General features: G+C 36.5%; 1 protein-coding gene across 3 annotated transcripts in view; it reads right to left on the bottom strand.

Moving 5' to 3' along the window:
- Positions 1-13,938, bottom strand: part of RanGAP (Ran GTPase activating protein) — a 232,050-nt gene that overhangs the window by 65,171 nt on the left and 152,941 nt on the right. For all 3 annotated transcript variants that reach the window (XM_067147370.2, XM_067147371.2, XM_068227612.1), the window contains one exon: positions 9,842-10,048. In XM_067147370.2, coding sequence (XP_067003471.2) covers positions 9,842-10,048 — 207 coding nt within the window. The remainder of the gene's footprint in view (positions 1-9,841; positions 10,049-13,938) is intronic.

Below are 13,938 nucleotides of genomic sequence, written 5' to 3'. Positions count from 1 at the left end.
CGAGATGGTATGGTGAAACATGCACAGACTATTGTCTCCACTGAGATTAACAAACACAATGAACGGCTGAATTAGAATTCTCAGAAATTGTGACGAAGGGGGAAAGAGAAAGGCACGAGTTATTGACAAGTTGCGGAAAGTTTTCATAGCCCCGGGCAGAGTAGGTAGTGGCAACAGCGCAAAGAGCTGGGTTCAAATTTCTGAGAAATGATGGCAGGGTATCTCCATGTACTAGCGGGAGTTGAACGCGGGGTTGGCACTGGAAGAAAAAAATATGAGCCTTCCCGATCCCGTGGTTTATGTGGACCAATAGAAAATTTCATCAACCAGTCGCAGGTACGCCAACTTCGTATTGTAAGAAGCACTAGCGAGGCTAACTCCGCGGATTAAACTGATAGAAGGGAGTGAGTTATCAATTCAGAATAACGTGGAATTTAGGAGCCTTACTATCTTATAAAACTTATAAAAAGTTAATAATTGCGGGAGATTGCATGGTGTAATTCTGAGAATTAATGAATGCTATCCGATGACTGGCTGGAGGCAAAGGACGCCACAATAGAGCGCAAAATCCCAGGCCGGGATACGGCAGCTAAATTCGCAAATATATCCATTACCAGCGAACGATAATAGTTGAGAATTGGTATAGAGCATTTGAGAACATAATTACATCATTGGATATCATATTTAAGCCACTGGCAAAGGTGCAAATAGTCACATGAGGATATCGGGACTGCGCGTCCTAAGATAACCTCCCTTGAACTCGGAAGAGAGGGGATACGAGTATAAATATGAGGTCGTGGACAGGGACTGACAACTACTTTTGACAAAACGGTCGGAGCTGATACCACGCCTGGGGTGCGTGACAACTTCTGATATTTTGTTTGAGCCGTGATTACGCCAGGGGTGCGTGTGTGTACTTACTCGTGGAGTAGGGTTCGAAGTATTATATTGTTACATAGTACAGTGATTCATGACGTGATGTAGCTCATATTACAGTCTTGAGCAGTATACTAGTATGAAGTGTTTCAAATAGACAGGACTCAGTAAAGCATAACTTACGGAGTGTGAGATTCTACCAACAGATTAGGAAGTGCGTTACGTGAGAACGGTCACGAGTGTTTATGTCACCTAGTAAACAGTCGATTATAAACTGATACCTGGTCAGCTACACGAACGTGAGACGGGAAATTCAAGTGCGCGCACGGGCCGTTGTAAAGGGGATCCCGAGGTATCCCATGTTCCTAGTGTCCGGGAAAGGAATGAAGAATGTATATCTACATTAAGTGGGCTAGATACAAGGCCGAGAGTATAAAATTTGTGAGTAGAATTTAGGGTGGAAATTATTCCAGAGTGCAACAGTTATTTTATTTGTTTTTATTCAAAATGTGTAAAGTTGAAAAGGGTCAAGGATTAATTCTTCAAGCTGGCATGAATACCAGTGGAATGCAGTGCTAAAAACCGGAGGGGCTAGGCTCCATGTCCAGTTTTAGCAGACTACAAGGGCAGAGATGAGTAACCTTTTAAAATATTTGTAGATTGCTATCGTTAAGGGGAGGAAATCATATAAATTTATCATGTAACTTAATTGTGAAACGAGCCGTTTCCGGCTCGTATAAATTCAAAGATAGATAGACAAAGGGACAAATTAATATGTACATAATTAGATCAAGCACTCATCATAATTTTGATTATTAAATAGAGTAGAGTAGTGTTTATTTGTTCATTCAAGTGCTTGAGTTGTCTGATATGATATGGAGCACGTTTCACGTAAAGATAATGTTAATATTCATTTAGAAGTGCTTCCAAAGTGTTTTTCCGTTATCGGAACGTTTATAGATATTAAGGCATGTTGTTAAGATAATCCAGAGGTAGGGTTGCCAAGTGATTTAAATTATTGTGGGACGGAATGAAGTCCATTGATTTGTTTGTAAATATCGCGAAGTTCGCCAGTGGACAAAATAATAATAATCTGTATAAGTGTCGAAGTAGTTACATTAATATTGGGTAATGTGTAAAGGCGTGTTTAATAATACTCTTTGAGAATAAAGACACGGGCCTAGTTGGATAGAATGATTGCAAATCAAAGTAATTTAAATGTGGAGATATTATGTGGCATGAATATTTTATTTGGACAATGAATCCGATTTTAACACTAATTGCCGATTTAACGTTTTTGGACTCCATAATAATCATAAATAATTTTGGTAGAAACGAGATAGGCATTTTGATAATATGGTCACGCTATGTTTGAGGACCAGAGGGATTTGAGCCAAAAGTTGAGATTTTGAGTTTGTGGGACAGAAATCCGGCCCGAAATGAAAGTGAATTGTACTGATGTTGATGAAGAAATAGATGGATCTTAAGGCCTACATTGAGGTTGTATTTCTATACCAGTGTATTGAGTGGCAGAAGAGAGTCCACACACCGAGGGTTAATTAATGAAAATGTTTTGAAGAGTTCCGATGGATAAATGGACTTCAAAATGGAAAAGGAATAATGTAACACTTGCAGAGATTGGAGGTATTTGCCCAACTGCGAGGTGTTATGGGATTGAGAATTGTCTTAGGAGCATATGGTCTCCATGAATTAACGACAGTACGAAAATAAGGTTGCGGGTTCGAACACTATTATATCCCGACCGATGTGAATTCGGATCTTGGTGATTTCTGTTTGGGAGAGAACGTATGTGACTAAATTATAAAGATGGGGAATAAAAATAAAGATTCTCGAAAGCATAAGAATATTAATAATTATAATATTCCAAGTAAATCCTGTCTGGATTGATTAGTGCCAAAATAAATCGGAATTGTAAAAGGGGTTATGCGTTAAACATATACAGAGTGGACTGCCGTGTAACAAGCGAAATTAATTTTTTCAAATTAATAATAATAATAATAATAATAATAATAATAAATATTTGAAGAAGAAGAAGAATTTACTTTTTTATATTTTGGACATAATGCTGATGTTGGGAGTTGAAATGAAAAATTTGAGATTTTTAACTAATAATAATAATAATAATAATAATAATAATAATAATGAGAATAATTGAAGAAGGAGAAGAAGAATAAAAAGGAAGCTACTTTTTTTTTTTTTATGAGAATAATAAGAGCGAGAAGTTGAAGTATTATAGCGAGGATGATTACGGGTTACGATAATCACGATTTCCACTATTAATAATAATGTTGATAATAATAATAATATTTTTAATATTTTTATTTTATTTTATTAGTTCGGATGCTGATGATGAATGATACTAGGGAAGTCAGCTGGCGAATTAACGTAATAATGTCAAGTGTTGTGAATAATAAGTTAAGTTAATAGTTGTAAAATGAAGGCAAATCCCTACATCTGGACCATTAGGTTAGAGTCGCTTTGTCGTTTCCTTCAACTAACGATTAGCATATCTTGGTTAGGAACCCGGGGAGAGTTTGTAGTTTCCCGGGTTGGTCTCATCTCAATCAAAGTGGAGGCGATAACATAGTTCATGTGATCGCGCCCACTTAGCCAACAGGTAATTGGTCCACGACCAAATATGGTCATGGTGTTAACGAAGGTAAATCTGATACCTTCAGATATCAACGGTTCCACCACCCAAATGGAAGGGTGGTCAGAAGTGATAAATATTATGTAATCATTTTCAGAAATAATTTGCCAATTTACCGGCAAATCAAGGGTCAACAGATTTTGTTGTGTGTAAAAATTATTTGTTTACTTAAATAAAATGCTCCTTTAGCATTTGCAAGGAAACAGTTCCAGGTTTTTGTTCTTGTAGAATAGTAAACCCTTGGTGACCATTTAAATACCCGTCCCCATCCCTAGGATGGAGCCTTCATAATTTCCCTTTGGTCTGAATATATATATAATTTGTGTGTTTTATGATAAGCCTTAAAGTTAAAGATTCGAGCGTCCCGTTCAACCCTGTAGTACTGATTGGATGGCGCCCTTACATTTAGTTTGAGATCTTATATCTGAAAATATTATTTTATTATTTATTAGTTGTGATAGATTCGGACCGTAACACTCACTGAGATAAATGCTGGTTGGGACTCAGGTTTTGAGCGGGTACAATACTCTCCTAGTTCTTTTTCAAGTCGTAAACTTGTCCTATTAAGGATTATTACTGAAAAGATTTTGTATGTTGCGTCTAGGAGAGAGATTCCCCTGTAGTTATTAGGGTCGGTTTTGTCTTTTTTTTTTTTTTGTGCAGTGGGTGAATGAGGGCTGTTGTCCATTGTTCTGGTAGTTCTTCTTTAATCCAGATAGAGACAAGTTGTTGATGTAGGGCAAATTTTGCTAATCTTCCTACACATTTCCATATTTCTGTAAAGGTCTGATCATCTCCTGGTGCTTTGTAGTTTTTTAATTTATTCAGTGCTTGGTAGACTTCCTTTATTGTGGGGGAATTGATGTTGTCTGGTGGTGTTTCTACTGGGGTGTTGTGTCCAAATGAAGGAGTTCTGTACGTTCCTCACAATTTAGAAGCTTGTTGAAATATTTAGCCAGAATTTCTGCATTGTCTTTATTGTTATTGAGCCAGCTTTACCATTTTCATCCTTCATCAATAGGGTCGGGGCATCATAGTTCCAGAGCTGTTTTCTAAAGTTTTGTAGTAGTCCATTGACTGAGTTTTATTGAATTGTTCTTCAAATTAGTTGCACTGTGTCCTTATGATGCTGTCTTTTTATTCTTCTTAAGACTTGGGTAGTTTCTTTTCTCTGTTTTACTAGATTTTGATAGGATATTTCTGATTTTTGGGACTGATGTAATGGCCGTGCCTGATGTCTTTTCTCCACTGTTTCATCATATTCACTGTTCCACCACTGGTGCTTTTTTACGTGATTTAATTGGAGCCCGGTGTTTAAGGTTGTGTATTAAGTCTTCAAGTTTATCTGTGATTTTTATTTTGTCAGTTGTTTTTTGGTAATTTTCGTTGTTGATTAGCTGGGTAGGATCTATTTTTCTTTTAGTTTTAGGGGCTTGCTTTCGTAGTCTCCTCTCGGGAGTGAGCTTAATTTTTATTTTAACTATGTAGTGATCTGAACCTGTGTCTATTCCTCGGAAGACTTTGACGTTATAGATCTCTTTGTGGTGGTATTTGTCCATGCAGATGTGATCCAGTTGCCATTCTTCTTTAGTGTGGTCAGGGTGTTTCCATGTTTTGAGTTTTTGAGGTTTTCTCTTAAAACATCTGGATTTTGAGATTAAGTTATGGTTTAAACAAGTCAACTAGTCTCTCTTCATTTTTATTTGTTCTCTTGTATGCTGGCCATTTTCCAATGATGTCACGGCATTTTCTTTCTCTGCCTAGTTGAGCACTGAAGTCGCCTTTTAATAATTTTACATGATGTTTGGGGATAATATTTATGGTATGGTCCAATAGGTTCCAAAATTATTCTGTTTCTTCATGGTTTTTTGAGACATTGTTTTTATCATTAGTGGGAGCATGGGCATTTATTATAGATGGTTATGAATTTCATGTTTTTGGTCCGTATTGAACTGAGAATAATATATAAGTAATAATAATAATAATAATGTAAATGTTTCCACCTTTTCAATACAATATATTCACAAAATTACAAAATTATACGGTACTAGTTTCGACCCATCTAGGGGTCATCATCAGCCGTATTGGAGCAAAGATCATTTGTGGCGAAATCCTAAGACAATATTATTTTAAAGAATAACAAGTGAAATGAGATGTTATGGTAATAGTTAATAATACAAGGAATATACATACTAAGAGGTTTTTAACAAAGAATAAAGTATAAATGGGGTGTTGTAAAAATTATAATCATGGAAATCAGTAAATTCTTGTATTGAAATGAAATATGGCTTAGGAAGAGGGCTTAAGGTGGGACTGAAGGGTGCGGGAGAAAGTACTTTTCCAAGACAATTACACTTTCTCCCGCACCCTTCAGTCCCACCTTAAGCCCTCTTCCTAAGCCATATTTCATTTCAATACAAGAATTTACTGATTTCCATGATTATAATTTTTACAACACCCCATTTATACTTTATTCTTTGTTAAAAACCTCTTAGTATGTATATTCCTTGTATTATTATTAACTATTACCATAACATCTCATTTCACTTGTTATTCTTTAAAATAATATTGTCTTAGGATTTCGCCACAAATGATCTTTGCTCCAATACGGCTGATGATGATCCCTAGATGGGTCGAAACTAGTACCGTATAATTTTGTAATTTTGTGAATATATTGTATTGAAAAGGTGAAAACATTTACGTTATTATTATTATTACTTATATATTGCATTTATTATAGTACAGATTTTATTAGATTCCTTTAAGGTGAGGGTTGAGAGTCGTGGAGACTGTGATTTGAATTCTTGAACCGAGTTTATTATTTTATTTTAAGGCTGACCAAAAATCCTGTTCCAAATTGTGAGACATTCTTCATCACTCTCTTCCTGTGTAGGGTAAGGTAATGTAACTCTGTGATATCAAGTAATGCCGTGATAGTTTTATATTTGCTACATCACGACATAGCTTGACACCCGAATTTCCCCAAACTACATAACCAGATGGCAGAAGAATGCAGGACTCCTACAAGGTAGCTAACACTGTCTGTGGGTGCCCGTGTGAGATTTTACAGAGTCCTTTATTAAAGTTTGAAGTGTCAACACACCTTCTCTTTGTAGTGAAAGCAGTGTTGTGCATTTGAATACATTACTAAGAACAGTTTTAACATGAATGTTCAATTTAAACTAGAGTTACAGATCAGATATTAATAATTTAGACATAAAAATTACAAACAAATTATGCTACAGGGTAGAGGTGAATGAGCTTAGCAAGATGATCATTTTTCTTAGGTTTTTCATGTGGTGATGGCACCCAAGTAATGTGGCTCGCTCCTGCACTGCAAGTTGTAAATCTCATTATAAAGCAGTACTGGAATTCAGAATAATTTGTTACAATAATAAAAACCACCTTTCCAATACATAGTAATCCTTAATATTTAGGATAAAACCATTAACAGATATTAAAATTAGGACTTGTTTCGCTCATGCTTTGCGAGCATCATCAGCCAAAATAACCTAATTCAAGGTAGGTCAGGGCCCTGATCCCAGTACATATAATGTAAAAACGTCTAATAATACAACGATAAAACTAATTACAACAATTTAAAAATGATCAATAAGAATATAATGTCTATTAAAACATTTACACAATAAAATGAACTATTGTGGACTGCTATCTTGTTATAGATGTCTTAAGATCAACATGTGATGGTTGAAAAACAAATTGTATAGATGGATAAAACGTCGCCAGGTTAGCGTGAAATGGCTTTAAGAGATTCCTTCGTATTATATTTTGGTGATGATGATGCTCGTTGTTTAAAGGGGCCTAACATCGAGGTCATCGGCTCCTAATGGTACGAAATGAAATTACAACAAAAAGTTCAAAAGCATCCACTGACCAAAATTTAAAAAAAAATGTCATGAAGAATGAATGGCTGGACATGAATCCAAAAAACAAAACAAAAACAAAAAAACCAGTGGATCCGACTCAAAAAGGTCATAAATAATAGTATTACTGACCAAGGGACCACTTCTAAAGCAAAACCCTGAATCGAGGATGCTTGATGTCTAAAGGGGTCTAAAATCCAGGTCAAAGGCCCCTCAGATGGTACTTATCGCTAGTAAAGTAGAACCAAGGTATTTGTCATGTTGGGGTACTGATCAAAAGTAGCAAAGACTCACAGTGTTCCACACATGATGGTACTTCAAACAAGTATTGTATGCCGTACAGGTAACGCAGACCTATGGTGTTCTCACACAATGGCGCCAATCATAGCCAACGAAAGCCGATGGGGTTCTTCACTTAGGTGTACTAATCACGGGCGCCGGTATTCCTGTGGTGTTCCTCACATAGTGGGTACTAATCACAAGCAACTGAGACCCACGGTGTCGCTCGTATAGTGGTACTAATCACAGACAATGCCCAGACCTGTGGTGTTGCTCACATGGGTATGACTCACGGGTACTGGAAACCCACAGTGACCCTCTCTCTGCTGCTACGAAGCATAAACCTATTGTGCACCTAACATAGTGGTACTACTCGCAAGTAAAGGCTACCCATGGCTTTCCCCGCGTGATGGTACTAATCAAAAGTAGTGTCATGGTTCTCATACAATCATCCCTTGGTCGCCCCTTTTAGTCGCCTCTCATGACAGGCAGGGGATACCGTAGGTGTATTTTTCGTCTACGTCCCCCACCCACAGGGGGTGTGTTATATTTCATTGTAGTGTTATTCAATATATACTGTCAATGATCTTCGAACAGGAGACTAAAAGATCTCATGGGTGAAAAACATGAGCATGAGCGAAACGCCCTAATTTTAATATCTGTTAATGGTTTTATCCTAAATGTATAAAGGATTACTATGTTTTGGAAAGGTGGTTTTTATTATTGTAACAACTTCTTATCGCTCCTACACGTCTGGAAGCATGAAAGAAGTGTTGTCTTTGGTTAAGGACGAAGGCTGGACTGTTTATAAAGTCAGGAAACAATTTGGAATCCCATGTAGCACGCTCAAGGATTATTGTGTTAAATTCTTAGCTGATCCTCCATGTGCCACCATTGCTAAAATTGAAATGCCCCTTGTCAGGCCATCTGAACTAGAAATTAAAATAGTAAATTGTATTTCAACAATGTAATCTTTGGATTTCAGACTTACAACTAACCACGCTAACCAAGCCCGAACAGGCCATCAACGTCAGGAATGAAATACACAACTGGGCCCAAGCCGAAATCCACGCCTCGAAAATATGTTAAACGACAACTGTGGGGCACGTTGAGGTATTTATGTAGATGACGTCTGGAAGAAGAATGGGGCCAAGTGGATTGAATGCCAGTTCTGTCATGTTTGGTACTATGAAAAGTGTCGAAAAGTAATGGGCAAAGTGTATTTTATGTGCGATGGGTGTGAGATTTCTGCGACAGTGACTACAACAAACACTCGTTTTGTCATTTTTGTTTTAAAATATTCAGGCCCTAAACTGTAGTAAATCATAACTGCAACACAGGAAACTGAAGGATACATAAAATGGATATGTAAACCTATTTTATATTACAAACATGTTTCTATTATGAAAAATCACGGTTCTTTGTGAACATTTTGTTGTCACGGAGTTACCTGAACCCTATCACGGACTTACTAGAATATCAAGGAATTACCTACTTTCAACTGTAAATTTTGTAAATAAATTCTTGGTATTAAAGATTGGACGTTTTTCAAAATTTTAACTGCAATGTGGTTCAAAACTCTCCCACTTCAACTGAAGAGTGATCATCCCTGTGACATAAAATTCCAGTACACAGTATCAAAAAACCTTAGTAGCACAGAGTTACCTTACTTTACCCTACACCTTTATAAAGTCTGTATCCTTAAGATTTCAAGGCATCCTGGTCAGTGTTTCTCATTTCCTGTAATCCCATGATTATTATTATTATTATTATTATTATTTTGAAGAATAAATGCATCAGGCTTCCTCTGACCACTGTACAGAGGAAACAATATGTTATAACGGATGCGGAGAGGGCAGCCAGGTCAACCAGACTCAAGACTTTTTGGGAGAAGAAAAGGAAGACAAATTTGTTGTAGTCTGATTTAAGTGCTCCAATGTGAGCGTAAACTCTGTAAATAAATAAAAATATTATTATTATTATTATTATTTACACGGTCTTCCAGAATGCTGGAGATGGGACCTTCTTTTAAAAATCTTCCTGGAGTGTTTTATTTCATGGTATTGTGTTTCAAAATCTAACAGTACTTCATTGGTTAGTATTATACCTGCATCTATCAGGTGAATCTTACCTTGATCAAACCTAAATGAACCAATAAACCATTATTCACAATTGACAACTGGTCCTTTTCCGTTGCCCACTTAAACAATTCCCGATACACAGCATCACTGCAAGAAAATGCAGCTTGACGAACTTGTTCTTGACTGCTTCCACAAAGAGAAGAAACCTTCATTAACAGATCAAAGGCTTTCTCAAGAAACATTTCTTGAAGATGATTCTGAAAAGAAAAAATAAATTTAAAAAAGTGCTGAAACAATTATACACTTTTCATGTTATAAATCTCATTACATATTGATGGCTATCGTTTACAAATAAAAAAGTCTTAAACTCTCCTCCTTTTCAGTACAAAAAACCATCTATATTAGATGGGATAATATCTAAACATGTTTCAGCCTATCTAAAAGCCATCTTCAGTAGAATCTAAAATATTACATATATATGCAAACAAATAAAAACACTGAAAAGTGTGTGGAATTAAAAAATAATGATCATAATTAACATATTAAAAACACGTGATGAGACCGACAAGGTCGAACCACTCGAGACGACAGTCTTCTAACAAATGATGCGCAATCATTATCGCCTTATTGACGGTCTCACTACGTCGCGCAACACAGATTTTAACTTTTAAAAAGATTAGCAAGTGTTATGTTAACCAGATGAGTTTTTAGACGAGAGGATTTTCTTACCTCAACATTCACATGTGTTTTTAATATGTTAATTAAGATCATTATCTTTTAATTGCATACATTTTTCTATGTTTTTATTTGTTTGCATATATATGTAATATTATAGCTTACACAGAGGATGGCCTTTAGATAGGCTGAAACGTGTTTAGACATTATCCCATCTAATGTAGATGGTTGTTTTAACTGAAAAGGACAGTATAAGAAATTTTTATTTGTGAAGTGATTATACACTGAGGAGCAACTAAATTACAGATACCTGGCTAGTAGCGTGCAGAGCGCACTTTCATCCTAATGATGGCAGTGACATGACACGGCCTCCACAAGGTATCAAAGGCATTAGCCATACTGATCCAGGACTGTGGCATAACCTCCCCTAATGCATGGAGAATTGTCGGAGCAGGGTCAACGGTGCACAAGCATATCCCTCTCAATAGCATCTCAGATGCACTAAATAGGATTGAGATAGGGTGACCTTCAGGACTAGGAAAGCATCCTCATATCTGTGGAGCATTCAATGAATAATGTGGCAACCATTCCAGAGCGATACCATGAATCCATAAATAAACGACGTAACTTCGGTTCAGTTGTTCTTCAATTGGATACCTGCATCTTAAAGGGGCCAGCATATTCTAATCTCCTTATCCAGCAACTCAAGGATTCCTATCTATAACATCTTTTTAATGTGCACTGGACTTATTATGAATCTCTTTCAGATAATTATTTTTTAACATAGTGCTGCACAATATCTCACATGGATTGTACTTTTACGAGAACTTATGTGTCTTTACATTGTTTAATTTCTTCGGTATTTGTGTTTTAATTTTGCTTTAGGCTGACGATGACCCAGTACTAGGTCGAAACTAGTCCCTAATCATTTATGTAATTTAAACTCTTTGCATTATGTAGTGAAAAGGTGGACCCAAATAATACATTAATTTACTCTATTGGGACCCACTGGTATACGGTTTTGTATCTCTATTTGAAACTGGACATTCAAGTCAGTCTCACAATTATCTAATATACCCCTGAACGAATGTCCTTCTGTATGATCTTCAACATATACAAACCTTTTCTGCGATATTACTTAAGATTATGTCTATCCGATTGTCAATTCAATAACATGAAGACTTTCATTGTGTCTTTGCTTTCCCTTTAAACCTTAGTCTGTTTGTTCCTCCTCAATTTACCTTATTTGTTCTAATCTACAATTCAAATTAATTTCATTTTAGGTTGGGCCTCACTTTAAGTTTTTTAAAATATTTATTCATGAAATCTCATTGACTTAATTAAGAAGTAAATTTTTTTTTTTGCTAGTGGCTTTACGTCGCACCGACACAGATAGGTCTTATGGCGACGATGGGATAGGAAAGGCCTAGGAGTTGGAAGGAAGCAGCCGTGGCCTTAATTAAGGTACAGCCCCAGCATTTGCCTGGTGTGAAAATGGGAAACCACGGAAAACCATCTTCAGGGCTGCCGATAGTGGGATTTGAACCTACTATCTCCCGGATGCAAGCTCACAGCCGCGCGCCTCTACGCGCACGGCCAACTCGCCCGGTAAGTAAATTATTTGATCAATTCATTTGGTAATAAAAAATAATTTACATAAGTGACTTAGTCATACATTATTTTCTTCCTTCCCCACTCCTCCACCCAAAAAACTCATTCATTAAGTTAATATTTTGTGATAGTACATGTATCACACCCTCACACTGTATTCAGGAGAAGGAGATATTGTCATTATTTGTATTATTATTATTTCACTTGTATATTTATTCTCAATATCTTAAGTTGGAAGGTCTCCATATGTGATATGAGTAATTTGTTTTGTACAAATGGATGGGAAAACAGTGCTATTTACAACTCTGAAAGTTTGCGTGTGTCATGTGGACATCCCAGAGTCCGTTGAGATTGCCTTATTATTGTCTCGTGACATGGAAGTGGTTTGGTGCGTTGTCTTGGTATGACAAGAGGATCTTCCACTCATGATCGGATGGCCAACATCAATCTAGATGTATCATGAAAGACTAGAGGGAAGCTGAGGTCTATATAAGGATGTGTGAAAATGGCGGAGAGACCTGACTTCAAACTTTGGTAGGAAGAGGAGATGTAACTTTGGTGGAACATGGTGTGATAATGTTTGTGGAATGTGAAGTGAGGTAATAACCTACAACTGTGAAGTGCTTAGGCACTTGGTATTGTATTACTCATGGTGAATTTATATTATATTTTGGTGAAAGCTATGGGGTACTCATCATCATCATCATCATCATCATCATCATCAATGTCCCAATACAGTCGCCCGGGTGTGGTTAACAAGCCTCCTCCACTCATTCTGTCCTTCCACTTTTCCTGCTCCATTACTTCCGCTACATCCAATCCAGCTTCTCTAATGTCCTTCCAAATCTGATCCATCCACCTTCTTCTCGGTCTTCCAACTGGTTTCTTTCCCTTAACTTCTCTCTCCAATTCCAATTACAAAGCATTCACTTCATCACTACTAATACTCTGTTTTACATGTTTTATGATTTCATCCATCAATATTATAAATAATAATGGCGACAGTGCACCTCCTTGCTTGAGACCCTTTTTTGTATAAAATGTTTCAAAGTTACCACTCCCCACTTGTACACTGCTTTTACTCTTATGATACAACATTTTAATCTTGTTATTTAATGATTTTGGTACATTCCTTTTCAGAAGGCATTCCCATACATGTTTTAACTGCATCATAAGCTTTTTCCAAATCCAAAAATACGAAGATGATTTCCTTGTTCCTTTCCAGATTTTTTTTTTTCATTATCATTCACACTGTAAATATCAAGTCTATTATTTATCTATTCGGTCTAAAGCCATATTGTTCTTCCTCTAACTGCGTTTCTATTATATCCCTCAGTCTTTTGTCTATGACTTTCTCCATTATTTTTAGCCCATGTGATAATAAGGTTATACCTCTGTAATTTTCACATTTCTTCCTATTTCCTTTTTTGAACACTGGTACAGTACAATGCTTCCTTGTTGCCAATCTTCAGGTATTCTTTCATCCTTCCATATGGAATTGAGGGCTAGGTATAGCCACTGCAGTCCAATGCTTCCTGCTGCCTTACTCGTATTAGCATTGAATTCAACTTTTCCACTTGCTTTACCTTTAGTTGTTGCTTTCACTGCCCTTTCAAGTTCCAACCATGTTATCGGGTTCTCTTCTTTTTCTCCTTCTATTATTTCCATTTTCTTATCTCCTTCCTCTGAGCAGTCATCCTCATTATAAAGTTTTTCAAAATACTTTGCCATCACCTTCTGAAGACCGTTTTCGTCATGTACTATGGATCCATCTTCTCTCTCTAATGCCATGATTTTTTCTTGATTTATTCTTTTTGATTTTATTACTCTGTATAATAGTTTCTGATTTCCTCGACTATCT

This window comes from Anabrus simplex, chromosome 5 (genome assembly GCF_040414725.1).
Source record: "Anabrus simplex isolate iqAnaSimp1 chromosome 5, ASM4041472v1, whole genome shotgun sequence".
Classification (NCBI taxonomy): domain Eukaryota; kingdom Metazoa; phylum Arthropoda; class Insecta; order Orthoptera; family Tettigoniidae; genus Anabrus; species Anabrus simplex.
The sequence above is the reverse complement of the archived record's forward strand: the minus strand, read 5'-3'. Positions and strand labels throughout refer to the sequence as shown.